General features: G+C 43.9%; 3 protein-coding genes and 1 non-coding gene across 4 annotated transcripts; 3 read left to right on the forward strand and 1 right to left on the reverse strand.

Moving 5' to 3' along the window:
* Positions 1–28: 28 nt before the first annotated feature.
* Positions 29–8,594, reverse strand: LOC101073993 (junction-mediating and -regulatory protein-like). The gene is made up of 10 exons (XM_029829327.1): positions 7,049–8,594; positions 6,029–6,202; positions 4,208–4,358; positions 3,287–3,456; positions 3,042–3,207; positions 2,702–2,871; positions 2,526–2,609; positions 2,346–2,438; positions 1,700–2,234; positions 29–1,612 (listed from the first exon to the last, which is right to left on the reverse strand). The coding sequence occupies exons 1-10, from the start codon at positions 7,850–7,852 to the stop codon at positions 1,305–1,307; spliced, it is 2,655 nt and encodes an 884-aa protein (XP_029685187.1). The 5' UTR covers positions 7,853–8,594; the 3' UTR covers positions 29–1,304.
* On the forward strand, positions 5,004–5,075 carry trnaq-cug (transfer RNA glutamine (anticodon CUG)). Its single transcript has one exon. It is a non-coding gene; the product is annotated as a tRNA-Gln (tRNA).
* Positions 8,595–9,515: 921 nt separating the features above from the next.
* On the forward strand, positions 9,516–11,879 carry cenph (centromere protein H). The gene is made up of 10 exons (XM_003975043.3): positions 9,516–9,795; positions 10,179–10,298; positions 10,431–10,486; positions 10,566–10,611; positions 10,695–10,763; positions 10,839–10,895; positions 10,983–11,046; positions 11,339–11,390; positions 11,474–11,634; positions 11,724–11,879. Exons 2-10 carry the CDS (start codon positions 10,198–10,200, stop codon positions 11,814–11,816), a joined length of 699 nt encoding a protein of 232 aa, XP_003975092.1. The 5' UTR covers positions 9,516–9,795; positions 10,179–10,197; the 3' UTR covers positions 11,817–11,879.
* Positions 11,880–11,920: 41 nt separating this feature from the next.
* On the forward strand, positions 11,921–14,588 carry dimt1l (DIM1 dimethyladenosine transferase 1-like (S. cerevisiae)). The gene is made up of 12 exons (XM_003975042.3): positions 11,921–12,119; positions 12,556–12,629; positions 12,743–12,829; positions 13,080–13,141; positions 13,217–13,310; positions 13,387–13,436; positions 13,506–13,629; positions 13,707–13,799; positions 13,885–13,949; positions 14,025–14,088; positions 14,161–14,267; positions 14,345–14,588. Exons 1-12 carry the CDS (start codon positions 12,062–12,064, stop codon positions 14,385–14,387), a joined length of 921 nt encoding a protein of 306 aa, XP_003975091.1. The 5' UTR covers positions 11,921–12,061; the 3' UTR covers positions 14,388–14,588.
* Positions 14,589–14,653: the final 65 nt, after the last annotated feature.

Here is a 14,653-nt window from a genome sequence, read left to right on the forward strand (position 1 = left end):
TTTTTTTAAAAAACACAGTGAGACAACTTCTGAGTTATTTGCATGAGGCTTTATTCAAATACTGGGGGGATCGTGTAAATAAAGAGATTTCAATAAATGAGGGTGGCGCTACCTGTGGCAGTCCTCATTATTAGGAATTGCCATCATCACCCATTTGTTTCCCCTTTTTGTATTTGTCTGTATTGACAAGAAAGACAAGAAAGAGGGAAAAACATCTTTGCATGGCTGCTTTTAAAACAGAGTACATGTTTCCCAGTTCTTAGCTTAGCATCTATAGTCCCCTTTTTGGGTTTGTTTGGGTGTAAAGTGGGGACCAGTGAGGTGAGGCTGTGGGTTCGTGCGTGCGCGGGCACGCTCGCTGAATAACCGGCCTCCTGCTGCGTGTTTCTGCCCACCGGGTGATGCAGAGTGCAGAGGAGAGAGAGTGAAAAAGATGGCAGAGGACACCGCATCAATCACCAGCGCCCACGGAGGCTCCCTATAGTGCCGAGAGATTCACGCCTCCCCCTAATCAGCCATCGTTCAAACAACCGTGGCCGTGACTTTCCCACATTAAAAGTTTGGGAATCACCGACCAAGTCAGCCCACACTTGAAACACAGAGATCACGAGTGCTGACGCCATCTCCATCCTCTTAAAGAAACACTCCAACGCGAGCTGGTACTCAGAGATGCTGAGACGTGGCGCCACATAATAAACCTCTGCGGCCACCAGGCGGGGCGGGAACAGACGGCAGAGGACATGAGTGGAGGACAGCCATGACGGCAGGATGCTATCACACCCAGAGTATCACCAGTATGGATGATGGTGTAATGGTTTACAAGCTGGCCTGTCAATCCACTCCCTCTGGGATCTTCATTTGGGATTTATAGTGGCACGCACAGCCCTAGATGATAAACCATTCATAAGTGTATCATATGTATATTAAATGTTTTGTTTCTTGCGATAAATGTGTTATGAGTAGCTCTGGGTAGCTCCCTAATAATGGGGGGGACAAGCATGGATGCACTAAATCTACAGAAGTACAAATAAAAACACAAATATTCTCCTTGGTGGTGAAGAATGGAGTGACAAGTGGAGAGACTGGACACAGACTTGGTGAATTTGGTGATACTGTTGATGCTTGTCAGGACTCATGTCAGGACAGTTGTCCTTGGGCGGATGTTTGTGCTCGACAGCGGGAGAATAATGGTGTGCTTGGTTCTCGTCTGTAAAGTTCACCGCAGAGCAGCACAGGAGGGTGTGTGAAGTGCCGTGAGGAGTGGCGGCATCGGTGTTTTATCTGTTGTGATCGAGCCGTGTGGACTAGCTGTCCCAGTCTGGACCAGCTGGCCCCTCGTCTTCCGAGTCAGACTCGGGTGACGCCTCCTTGATGCGACGCAGGGCCTCGTGGATGCTCCTGGTCAGGGCGTCAGCGGAGGTCAGGAGGTCGGCGTGGTCCTTTTTCTCCTTCCTAGGGACGCGCCGTAGTTTGACCCCCTTACGTATCTGAACCAAGATGCTGTTGGGGTCGTCGTCACCTTTCGCAGGGGGGAGGGCCCTCTGTTCCACTTTTCTCAGGTGAAAGCTGCCTCTTTTTAGGGAGGCTAGAACCTCGTCCATGGGGGAGCTCACTGGATCAGAGAGGGAAAAAAAGCCTTTTAATAAAGTCACGGGCTAATAAAGTCACAGAGTTCCCCTTCCCCAAACGGATCCTTTACCTCTTCTACTACTTGAGTCAAACTCTGGGGTCTTCCTCAGCTTTTTCCGGGCGCTAACCAGCTGACTGCTGTCAAAGAAGCGGGGGATAAATGGACCAAGTGGGGAGAGGGGGACATCTCCGGAAGCATTCTTCCTCTCTCCTTTCTTGCCCCACTGAGGTGGTTTCGTGGCTGGAGACACGTCTTCCTTTATAGGTAAAGGAGGTGGTGGCGGAGGTGGGGGAGGCGGTGAGATGGGGGAACCCAGGAGCGAGGAGAGCGAGCACGGAGAGCAGGAGGAGTCAGCAGGACTTGGTACCGGCAGGGGAGGAAGAGACGCTGCGCGAGATGTGACAGGCTGAGTGGTGAGCGTGGTGCTGGGCTCCGTCTGTACGCTCGTACTAAGACACAGCGGCGGGCCCTGCAGCTGGACACGAGCCGCGTCCACACAGTCCTCCGTCGCACCACCGATTTGGACGCTCCTTCCGTGGTCTCTTCTCCTGGTGTGGGAGGAGCGCAGCCGAGTGGACTTCAGAATCACCTGACCTGGATACCGCTGGAGAAAAGTGCAGAGTGGGCGACAGTAGCCAGTAATAATAATCATACTGAAAGCACAAACTACTACCAATAATAATAATAATCCTTACATTAATAGGAGGCCACTTACCTGTTTAAAAGTCCGAAGTCTGTCCAAAGTTCTTTGTCTCTCCTGACTGACTCTGCTATTTTTTCTGGCTTCATCCTCCTCCTCATTTTTCATCTGAAAAGGTTTGAATTCATGGCCGGAGTGAGTCACAGAGGTAAAGCATTCAGGCACGCGGTCGCATCATTCTAAGGAACCCTCTACCTGGAGCAGTTGCTGGGATATGGAGCCCTGGTGGACGCTTTGACGTTTCTGCTCTTTCTGAGTGTGGTTGGACACGCAGACCTCCTGCAGGAGCGGAACAGAGGCAGTGATCTGTGAAGCATCGCCAAATTCCAACAACGCAAAGGGGTGTGAAATGTGTCGAAATGAAATTTTACCTTCTTGTTCCTCAGATAGGAGCGCTTGGCAATGATGCGCCCTCTTCTTGCCTCCAGCTGTCGAGCGCCGGCCTGAAGTCTGCGGAGCTCCTCCCTCTCTTCGGCGTCCTCCTCTGTTATGTAATCTGCGCTTTCAAAGGTGTCATAGTAGACTACCTCGTCCTGGCGCTCTGCAAATGCACGCACGTGCACACACGTGCACAGACACACAAGAAAAACAGTGCACATTTGTAATGGAAGGAGTGATATTTGTGCGACCTGTCAAAACTCCCTCAAAGATGAGGACGATACACTTTAATAGGTTTTATCTTACGTTATCTCTGAACTTATGTTAAAGTACCCAAGATCTGCCTGTGGATGCTGTCGAGCTGAGCAGCGAGGAGAAGCTCTTCACACTGCAGGATTTCTGCCTGGATGTCGTACAGCTGCAGCTGCAGCTCATAATACTGCGATTCCATGAGGTCTAAGAGGGCCATCGCGTCCTCACTGCTACACAGACTCTGCATCTGAGAGGACCAGACGGGAAGAAGTCAACAGGAAACTGCGTTTGTGTACGACTGTTTGCTATGACGCCTTCGGCCACACCTGCTCTCGAAGCGCGTGTTTCCTCTGGTCCAGACAGATCTCCCTGGCTCTCTGCAGCTGCAGCGTTTCCTTCGCGACGGAATAGCGGAGTCGCTCCATGCGCTCCACGGCCGCTGTCCACGACGATTTGCCAAACTTACGCTGGTCCACCTTCATGCGCTCGTACACGCCTGCACAAACACAAGCAGAAGAAATTGATTGAAGGTAAAAATCACTGACCACGGACACAATTCGTTTGTTGTCGACTTTAAGCACACAGGACTTTTATTCTGCGTGCACAGAGCGACATCTATTGGCAGATTGTGAGCATTGTATCTTGGTTTTACCCGTTCAATTTTAAACTCTTTTTCTTCAGACATGTTTTCCCCAAATATTCCATTTATATATATATTTATAAATATCCATTTTTTTAAATTCACTAAGATGTTTGCCTTCTTTCAGGGTTACATTCGATCCTCCCATAGTTTTGAATGATGTGAATTCTGGAATCCCAATAAGAATTATATGGATATGTTAAAAATTTCCATATAAAATCATTCACAAAGAGGTCTGTTGATGGAGTTGACTTATAGTTTTGGAGGTTTATTTTGATTTCCATCCTCAGGTGAACGGCTGTAATTGTCGGGTTTCCCTTTAGAACGTGTCTTGTTTGGATGAAGTGGATGAATGAGCAGAGGCCTGTGCAGGAGTAACTCTGCGCATTGACGATCTGCTGGCAGAGCCCTTGGATCAATTGGCTGCCCTTGTTGTGCAGCTATTACTCTGAAAGCAAATCTGTCTGCACAGCTTCATGAAGACCAAATCACATTAGTCTAAAATCACACTAGGGTCAATAGTGGGCCACTGTCTGATGCTGCACGTGTGCATTCCTATACTGCATTGTTGATCTGTCCCCCACAGGGGAGATGATAAATGAAATACCTTTCTGAGCTTTTGCAGTGATCTCAAAGTATTTTACAGTAAACTCCTGGATATTGAGGACTGCCTCCTGAGCTTTCTTCTGCCAGTCAAAGTCCTCCTTTTTGAGCGTTTCAATCCGCCTTGGGCCCAGGTAGTCGTTCTCCAAGGAAATCTGATGAGGATATTTTAGGAGACGGTAAAAACCAGCAGCTCAAACAAAGTAATAAATATAATATAATAAACATTCTTTAAAATGGCTTTACTATGAGGGAAATCTTTCAGGGACGCATCGCTGCAGAGTAGAATTCAGTGCGCTGTGAATGAAGGAATGGTTTAAGTTGCTCCAGGCTCTGAAAAACTGGTTAGGTCAGAAAAGTCTCACCCACATTCAAATTTACATACTTCTGTACAAGATGAGTGATGCAGATCAGAGCATGCTATAAAAGTTAGGAGAGAATTGAATGCATATGTAGCCTTGACACATTTCTAATTCATTTCTGTTTCTAATTCAGCGCTGACGTTTCGCACTTTGAAGGAGCTGATTCTTTAGATGTTTGTGGCCTCCTTGCACATCCCATAAATTGAGCTATATCCAGTAATCCCCTATATATCTCAGAATTGTGTCACTTTCCATTATCAGTGTGATAAACACAAACTAATACGATAACACACAAGAGATTACGTGGAGTTGAAACGGACATTCTTTAGGGAGGTTGTAATGACAGACAGCTTTGAAACAGAAAGTCATGTGGTCTAGGCTATAAATAACAGGAAGTGTGAGTTCAAGGCGTGTCAGTTCCATCCCAGCACCATGAGGGGTTCCATGGTGTAATGGTTAGCACTCTGGACTCTGAATCCAGCGATCCGAGTTCAAATCTCGGTGGAACCTGCTAATTTTGCAATTACAAATAAAAAAAGAATGGAAATGAATTGTAATGACAACAGAATCGGGCTCTTGTCTATAGCATTACACTTCTATAAAGAGGTGAACCATCTTGTTACATAATGACTTAATTCTCACTGCAATTAAATCAATTCAGGTCAGTTGTTTACCCTGTAAAACTTAATTTGTGATTTGATAAGTGTTAAGAAAGTGTACATCAGATCCCTCATCTTGTCCCAGTGTTCCTATTCATCCAACCGTATCAAAGGGTTGTACTCAGTTACATCCTGTCACTGATAGAGGGCCTCTTATTATCTTCCAGTTCATCCCGTGTCAGTGCAAAATGAAAGGTTATCGCATGACATTTTCAGCGCGAGAGCGCTAAAAGTGAAGCAAGTGGGTAAAAAAGAGAGAATGTTTAAGGTTTTCCTTCTTTTACTGTCTATTGCACTTGTATCTAACCCACAGTTTCTTAAAATGCCCTGCGGTGTTCTGTCATGATGCTCTGTGTCCTGCAGGCCTGGTAGACCCAGCGCAGGAACTTTAGAGGGCCACATGCATGACTAATTCATGTTCATGTGAGAATGCAGGAAACTGGAGATGGTGACGCTCCTGTCCAGCAGAGGTATGTAAAGCCACTCAGCTTCCAACCTCCGCCATCCAAAAATGTTCCAGCCATTGTGAACAGGGACAGGAAGACAGCCAGGAAGATCTTTCCACCCAGCCTGCTCTATTGATGAGTGCTGCATAGTAACTGGAACCTTATTATACTGATGTGCACTGTGTGAGTCAGAGAGCTAAATTTAAATGCGCCAAGACATTGTCAATTTTATAACAACCAGCCTGTTTCCTCTCTTACTGAAAAAGACAAATTACCACTCTCTTCTCATTTTTTTGCTAACCTTGACCCAGACACATAAGATAATCAAATTATTTGCTCCTCTTTTCTTTGTTTTTACCTTTATCTGCTGTCTGCGTAGCATGGCCAGCTCTCTCATGTCTCTGAACGGCTGCAGCAGGTACTGGTACAGCTGTGTGGAGGCCTCCAGCAGGCCACCATAAGCCTGGTCCTCCTCCTCGTACAGCTGCAGCAGCTCCACCATGCTGTCCGTTGTCTTGTGCTTCTCCAGCAGCTGTGTCAAAAGATACAGAGAGGAGATGAATACTACAACACGGTGAGTAACAGTAGCAACCAACTGCGATACAAAGTTAGAGTTGAATAACAGTGACTGATAAACCAAATCATGGACCACTAGATGCTCTGGTTGGATGAAAGGAGTAAACATAACTCGTCTCCCTACAGATGGTTGAGCACAGTCTTTTCAGCTGTGGGGAACAGGATCAATACACACATTTTTGCTGGTCTGTACAATCCTGCAGGCCACAAAAATAGCCATTAACTCTGGGCTCGAATGGAGTGAGAGGATCAATAGGCCACTGTGTCTGTGTGTGAGGGAGTGTGTGTATGTGCGTGTGTAAAGCCCAGTATATATCATTTTACCAGTACATTAGCACATACTAAAAATACAATTAAGCAGCAGTGGAATAAATAAGGACAGTCAATGTTTACTGACTGTAATGGTGGATCGTCTGTTTATATTACAACTATCTGCCACTGGTTCCTTAAAAGGCCAGAAGCATGTAGACAGTGGGAATTATCTCTACTGTTTCAGGTCAGATAACAAATGTTTAAAGCTGGACTATGAGAGTAGGACTACATTCCACAGAGGGATTATTTACTGTTACCATCTCATACTACATGCTTCCTTCTTTGGGATTAAAGACCCTGAAACATGTTCATGTATTCATGTCTAATTCCCAGGGATGTTAGATTATCAGGATATTGATTGATGGATTGAACCTTTTCAGTAGACTTAAGATCACTTGAGTGGAATAAGTCATCCTACTATGGTACTATGGAATGCTTATTAAACTACACCAAGCAAAGCAGACAATAATCAGGCTGGGATGAAGTTCACCTCGTGTAGGTGCCATGTTGCACGGTTCAACGCCTCTTCGTGCCCGGATTGTCTCAGCTCGCTCAGACTCTCATAGTACTCATCGGGGTCGTCGTTTTCTGTAAAAAGAACCTGAGAGAGGATCTTCCAGCTGCATGTGTCGAGCGCATGACCTAAGTACACCTGCAAGCGGTGGCAAAGTTCATCCATTTCGGTCTCTGTTACTTCTGCGGGGCCAAATAGGACTGTCCACATCCCCGCTGGTTCTTCAGGAAACGCAGGGAGGCAGGGCTCCAGGTCCGAATTCACCGAGCACAACTGCTGGTGGACGGCCCTGAGGTCCTGGAAGGAGAAGAGACCAGCCCAGCTGCAGTCCTCTCTACTCAGACTGTCCAGTTCTTCCAAGTCCAAGCTGTCCAGTGAAGGGGACGGCTGGTCATCGGACAATGGTTTTAAGACCTCAATATCAGGACTAAGGGGGGAGGCTGGTGATTTTGACGGCTTTTTGCTGGTTGCTGATGCGGATTTAATGCTGGAGCTGCAGCCTTTAGTCTCAGCATCCCTCACTCCTCTGGCAGGGCTCTTAGATACTTTATCCCTGATGGGACTGTCGGGACATTTTGTTTTGTCCACATCCAGCACCAAAGGCTCCCTGACCAAGCTTCTCCTCTGCACGGTCCTGTTGTGACAGGTGATCGCAAATTTGCCCTCCACTTCATTCCAGGCCACTATAAAAACAAATTTGTGTCTTTCCTTCTCCTCGAACGCATTCGGGCGGACGGCAACCCACCCCAACTCCAAATTATCCTCCATTGCGAAGGACATTTCTGCAAAGTGACTGACGGAAGGAAGAGAACGCTGCAGAAGCGAATATCGCAGCTATGTCCGGCAAAAACAAAACAACAACAACAACAAACAAATAGTTGGTGTTCTTCCTGGCGAGGGTTTTAATGAAGGACTATCCTCCTTCGCTCAAGCAGCGGATTATTTGGTGCAGCGCGCCGTCTCTGCACATCTCCTGCCCACCTGCTCTGAGCCCAGATGTATAGTTGCTACAGTAGGCGTTAATATTGGCGTTCCGACCACACGGGACTCGACCATGACGCACAACATGAGACCGTCGTGTGTTTACCAGGTCCTGCGGTGGTGCCGACCAGCTGCGCTCCGTCACTCCCGACCTGTCTCCAGAAGATGCCCCTTCCCATCATTAAGTGGCGTCCTAAATTGTCCTGCGTCGTCTTCATGAAATACGCTGAAACTGTGGGGAAACCGCCACAGATAACCCTGCCCAACTGCGGAGTCCGGTGTGAATTTAGCATCCAAACTCATCACAACACCATGGTGGTCTTCGTCGAAATCACACAGGATACGCAAAATAATGGTGATGCCTTCACGTACGGGGAAAGAATATCGGAATGTCCTCTTTTAACCGGTCACCGACAGCCTCTTGCTGTTTTGTCGCTATTGTCTTCAGCCATGTCGGTTGCATTTTGATCGTGCATAGCAGAAATAGTCAGAATCAAGCAATTTCGTTTAAATGCTATGCAAAAATATGTGTCATGGCATAAGCGTCTAAAGTCCTCAAAGGCAACAAAACACTCAATTTGACCAGAGCACGCCAGGACGTGGTGACGTTGTGCCTGGGAACTGAGGGGTGTTTTGCAATTTGTCCTGCAGAATGCAGCATCAACATTTGTGCCTCACCAACAGCCTTCAAAAGTGGCATTGTAAAAATTGTCATATTATTCATTACATGCCTGGATAAATTTATAAAGCATGACGCAATAAACAAACTACGTCTGCTTTGCAACAATGTTGTGTGTAAATGAGGTAACTCTTTCTTTACGCTGGATAGCATAGGATATTTGTGATTTAGATTAAACCATTTTAGGTAGAAGGCCAGTATACGCCTTCAATTTAAGCATTTTATCTTGATGAAATGATTACAGGAAAATTTTAGACGACAAGAAAGAATATGTGCTAAGGATCTTTATTTGTCCTCAATAATGACGAGATGTTTTTTTTTGTCATTCTTCAGTAAACAGGTCTAAATGGCAGAGGTTGTTGTGTTTGTAATGTTGCACTAACTGGATTTTTTTTAATAAATAATAATTATGAAATTATAAAGCCAACGAGTTCAAGTTGATCATTTGATTTGTTTTTTGTTCGTAATAACCATCATGGTGTCATTCACATTTTATTATCTTCTATTTACAGATCAGTGACCCAAGATCAATCAATTTGGATAAGAGCGCATTATAATGAAACTGCAGAACATAAAGGCCATGCAAGGTAAAGTTCCCCTCTCTCGTCCTAGAGGTGTGTGCAATATGTATTACAATTTAACTCTATTTATATAGCGTCTATTGAAATAAGTAAAAACTTTCTAGCCGCAGCAAATTAGTATTGTACTGTATGGTTTTTTGCGGCTGTTCTTTTTCCTAATTAAACACGTACATCCTCCTGACCCACAGGTGGCGCTGCAGTTGATCCCGGGAGCCCGACAAAACGTCACTTCCTGGCGGGGAGCCGATCCGACTGTTTGAAAGCGAGATGTAAATAACAGAGATGACCGATTAAAACAGGATAAAATAACGATATTGCTAAATAGTTTGTAAAGGTTCTATTTGTGTCATCTGGTAAATATACAATCAAACTTTGAGTCCTATAGTAATAAAAAGTTAACACTGACAGATTGTCAGAGTAACGCCGCCTATAACGAGAAGAAACTTTAAATTATTAGGTTTCTCTTGATTCGGCTGTATAAGGTAAGGTTATTATTATTATTATTATTATTATTACAATTTTTGTTCATAGTTGATAAAGAACCCCGTTTTTGCCAACCACGGATTATATTTATGTCTAAACTCAGTCTAACCTATCGAGTTAAGCCTGTCTGAACAATAACTAAAATGTACAGGTTGTCTTAAGAACACTTTTATGCAAAACAGACGCATTTACAACGCTTTTTTACTGCTGTCAAAAGAAAACAATGTGTCGTTATCGCAAACGTTTGATCTCGGTACTTTGAATAGACTGGAGTGTATGCAGTGTTATTTTGCATGGCAGTATAATATCGGTGTAGTTTTTCCTGCTGTGTTGATCAACCCATTGCATCCAATTCTGCATCCAGGTCTGTTTTATCTTTTAGGCACTTAATTTGATATTTAATGGACCCAGCTGATGATATGGAGCACCACAGAGTGGAGACTGTGGTTCTAAATGATGACACCGGTGGACATCAGGATGCCTCCCCTCCAGACATGCTGAGGTTCCTCCAAAGACTCTATTTAACACCTTCATTCCTGTTTTCTTTACATTTAAGTAGGCACTAATTTAAAACTGAATGACCATTTAGATAAACTGTCGTCATAGTAAATAGGGAACCTTTTTGTCTTTGCAGAATAAAAGAACAGATGACCAACCAGTGCTTTGAGATGGCAGTACAACTCATTGCAGGTATATGACTGGGATCTTGGGATCTTTGCATCTTTTATGTAAATCACACAGAGCATTAATTTCCAGTTTCTCCTAAAAGGAAAAAATAAAAGATCTTGCAGCACATCTGAAGCTGAAAGAGAGTTGTGAGTGATTCAGAGTTGCCCACTGACCTGAAATACTGTGATACTGTTATCTTTATTTTGGTACTATTTCCTAAATGTTACAGGCCAGATTATACTGCTGAGATAGAGAGAGTCAAGACCCTTCATTTTAACAGCATATTGGCACTACACAGGTAAGCTCCCATGTCACAGCAAAATGTTGAATAAAAGCAGTGGGGCCTTGTGGCAATTTAACTTGTGGTTCTCAGAATGCAGATTTGGCATGCGATTGGGGAAAAACTCAAACAAAGTGACCCAGAGGCAGAGTAAGTCACTTCCTGGAATAGTAAAAACATTGACAATGGTAATTTCAACATCTTCCACGGTGATTAAGGCATTTGTGTCTTTCTTAGTGCCCTGAAAGCTTTGAGTGATCGCTGCTTGGCTCTGTGTTCACACATTAAACAGCTACAACAAGTAAGCAGCCTCATCACCGTTTTCTGACAAACTGCATTTTAAAGCTACAAACAAATGTTCTTACCTGATCAGATAAAAGTTTTTTCAATTTAAGTCAATTTTCTAGTGCCTGTCGAGGCAATAGATTTGTAATGATCCTCCTTTTATGAACAAGCATATGAAATACAAATTAAACAATATCCTGCAAATTGCATCACTTTGTCGAGTTTAACATCTACATTTGAATGTTTTATGGATCGTCAAATTCTGTAATGTTGCAGTTTCTATCTAATAGAAAATATTTTGTTTACAGGAGTCAAAAGATCTTCAAGATGAAATTACAGAGATCCAGAAAAAGAGACTTGGTGCGCTTACAGCTTGGTGGCGTGGTGCGTATTTTCACTATTACTGTGGTTGTACAATTAATTGGATATTTACTTATGTGCAGAGATGAAACGGCTCACACATGAGAAAATGAAAGACATAGAAGAGCTGATGGCCAAGAAAGAGCATCCAGATAGAGAGAAGTACAAGGCTGCATTGGAGAAAGGCCAGTCAAACCTGGAGAAATACAAAAAGATGGCTGTCATGACTCAGAATGTCCTCAGGGTAAGTAATTTAAAAGGGTGAAAGAACCGAGAAGAAACGATCAACATGGTTCAGTGGAATGTCTTGTATTAATGCAAGTGTCTCTTCAGGGCATAATCTTGGCCTGTAAGATCAACTGGCTGGATGATCCTAAACTTCGAGACATTGCCATGACGCTGGAAGACTTGCCCATATCGGACTAGAAATAGTTCTGGTGTTTATTTTTGTGTGTGTGTATACTGTCAAATAAATAATAGTTTTTAAAACCGGTTTACAAGAAAATGTAGTTGCCCGCATTTCACCACTAGAGGGCGATATGAGACGAACAGGCCTGGATTGTTTTCGTGAAGAAGTAAACACGTGTTTACCAATGTTGTAGGACATAATTACAGCATTTCTCTCAAATTTAAGTTTTTGAGTAGCAAAACGGAAATAACCCGAGTCAAAAATGCCGAAAGTAAAGGCTGAGAAGAAAAGCAGGCAACATCAAGAAGTAAAGAACCAAGGTATGTTGTGGAAAGGGGTTAGCTTTAGCATAACTCAGCTGCCTGAGGGAAATAAGCTGTAAAATGTATTCTTTTTATTTATGTAGGGCTTTATTAAATGCTACTATTTGTGTACACCCAATTGAATAGATCCTAACATATATTCAATTGGAACAGGGGTAATCTGATTACACCGTAAAACCATATATACAATATCAATACCGGTGCTACAATAATCATATATAAAAAGATGTGACAACATTTGTGTATGTAAACCTGTGCAATAACAACTCGCCATTGCGCATCTAAATGAACGAGTGAGGCTGTGGGTAAACGGTGTTTATATTATTTCTGTATGGTTTTATTTTTGCAAATTACATTACAAAATGTGTCACGCATACATGTAACAAACCGTGATAATGATTAAATGATGGAGCCCAGAACATGTCTGTGACAGGTATCATGTTCAATACCGGCATTGGCCAACACATCCTGAAGAATCCCTTGATTGTCAATTCAATTATTGAGAAGGTATTCTCTGCTTCCCTCTGTTCTGACACACACACACACACACCTTTAAAACGTCGCTCTTGATAAACATCTGGTGCCACATTACATTAAAAAAACCTTTTTGTATCTTTCAGGCTGCATTGAGGCCCACAGATGTGGTTCTGGAGGTGGGACCTGGTACTGGTAACATGACAGTGAAACTGCTGGAAAAGGCTAAAAAGGTGACATTTTATAGCTTCAGAATTTAGTCTAAAGTAATTGTCAGGAACGATAATGGCTTTCAGATTTCAATGTGTTTTAGTGTCATATGCATTCAATTTAAGTGTTTTTAAAGAGCTTTGTAGAGATCACATTTAACCATATTAGGGGGAAAAAAAATATGCATATTTCTGCTTGCATTCTCACAAACATTGTGTTTTTATTCCACATATTCATGAAAAATAATCTCTAACTGAGAATGTTGATTTGCAGGTAGTGGCATGTGAGTTGGACTGCAGATTAGTGGCCGAACTTCAAAAAAGAGTGCAGTGCACGTGAGTGGAATCGGCAAAAGGGCGCAAGTTTAAATGAAAGAAAACGAAACGAACGAAAATCTTGTTCTTTACCAGACCGATGCAGAACAAGCTTCAAATATTGGTTGGAGATGTACTGAAAACGGATCTGCCCTTCTTTGACATCTGCGTGGCCAATTTACCGTATCAGGTAGCTCGGTTCCCCGTCATTACATTTGAATTCATTTTATGCACTATTTTAATCTCAACTTTTCCTAATTGTGCAGATTTCATCGCCATTTGTCTTCAAACTTCTGCTGCATCGGCCTTTCTTCAGGTTTGAGGAACAGCATAAACACTGTTTCTACCTTTACATGAGTTTGAAACTGGGTATCTATTTGTTCAGGTGTGCCGTGTTGATGTTCCAGAGAGAGTTTGCCATGCGGCTGGTGGCCCCCCCGGGGGACAAGCTCTACTGCCGACTGTCCATAAATACCCAGCTGTTGGCTCGGGTGGACCACCTCATGAAGGTGGGCGTGCACATTCTGACGTTTGCAGTGACGGTCAGCACGTCTTGTCTAACTGTTGACGTCTCGGCCTCGCTCAGGTAGGGAAGAATAATTTCCGTCCTCCACCGAAAGTGGAGTCGAGCGTTGTCAGAATAGAGCCCAAAAATCCGCCGCCTCCCATTAACTTCCAGGTGAGCTTCGCTTCGGCGACGAGAGGATAGTCGCTGATGTCGACAGAGTGTAGCTAACTAACACGCTTGGTCTTCTTTCTGAAAGGAGTGGGACGGCCTGGTCAGAATAGCCTTCGTAAGGAAAAACAAAACCCTCGGCGCGGCGTTCAAGTGAGTATTTAGCCTCCGAAAACGCTGCCGCCTTAACCCAGCATCCTGCTGTAATCGTTGCCGCCTGCTGTCCAGGTCCACGGCGGTAGAGCAGCTTCTGGAGAAGAACTACAGAATCCACTGCTCTCTCCACAACGTGGTGAGTCTTGGCAGCGTGTTCCGATGCCTCTGCAGGGCGACTTCGGGTGTAAACCCTTGTGCATCCTGACAGGAAGTCCCAGCAGACTTCAGTATCAGCAAGAAGATTGAGGGTGTTCTGCAAGAGGCAAGTTTCTCCGAGAAGAGAGCCAGGTCCATGGACATTGATGACTTCATGGTGTAGGTTCAACAGGCTTTATTCACGTACAAATTCAGTTTTGACATTCTGAATATTAAATCATGATTTATTTTTACAGGCTGCTTCATGCGTTTAATTCTGCAGGGATCCACTTTTCTTAAGCAGCAGAAAGCTGCAGAGTTGCCACGACGATCTCTCTTCCTAGATGAAAAAGGCTTCATGGAACTGGACATTTAAATGATAAACCCAACATGTAACCATTACAGTATATAGAAATTAAAACTCATATTGAGTTTGCGATATGCTGTATCCTCTGAGTACTGTTTCCTGGGACCTTCAAAATAAAGCTACACTTTCTACCAGTTTAAGTGCTTTAAAGTTAGAAAATGCATTTGTTCTAAATGAATTTAAGAGTTAGAACTGCAAG

Source organism: Takifugu rubripes, chromosome 21 (genome assembly GCF_901000725.2).
Source record: "Takifugu rubripes chromosome 21, fTakRub1.2, whole genome shotgun sequence".
In the NCBI taxonomy this organism is placed as follows: domain Eukaryota; kingdom Metazoa; phylum Chordata; class Actinopteri; order Tetraodontiformes; family Tetraodontidae; genus Takifugu; species Takifugu rubripes.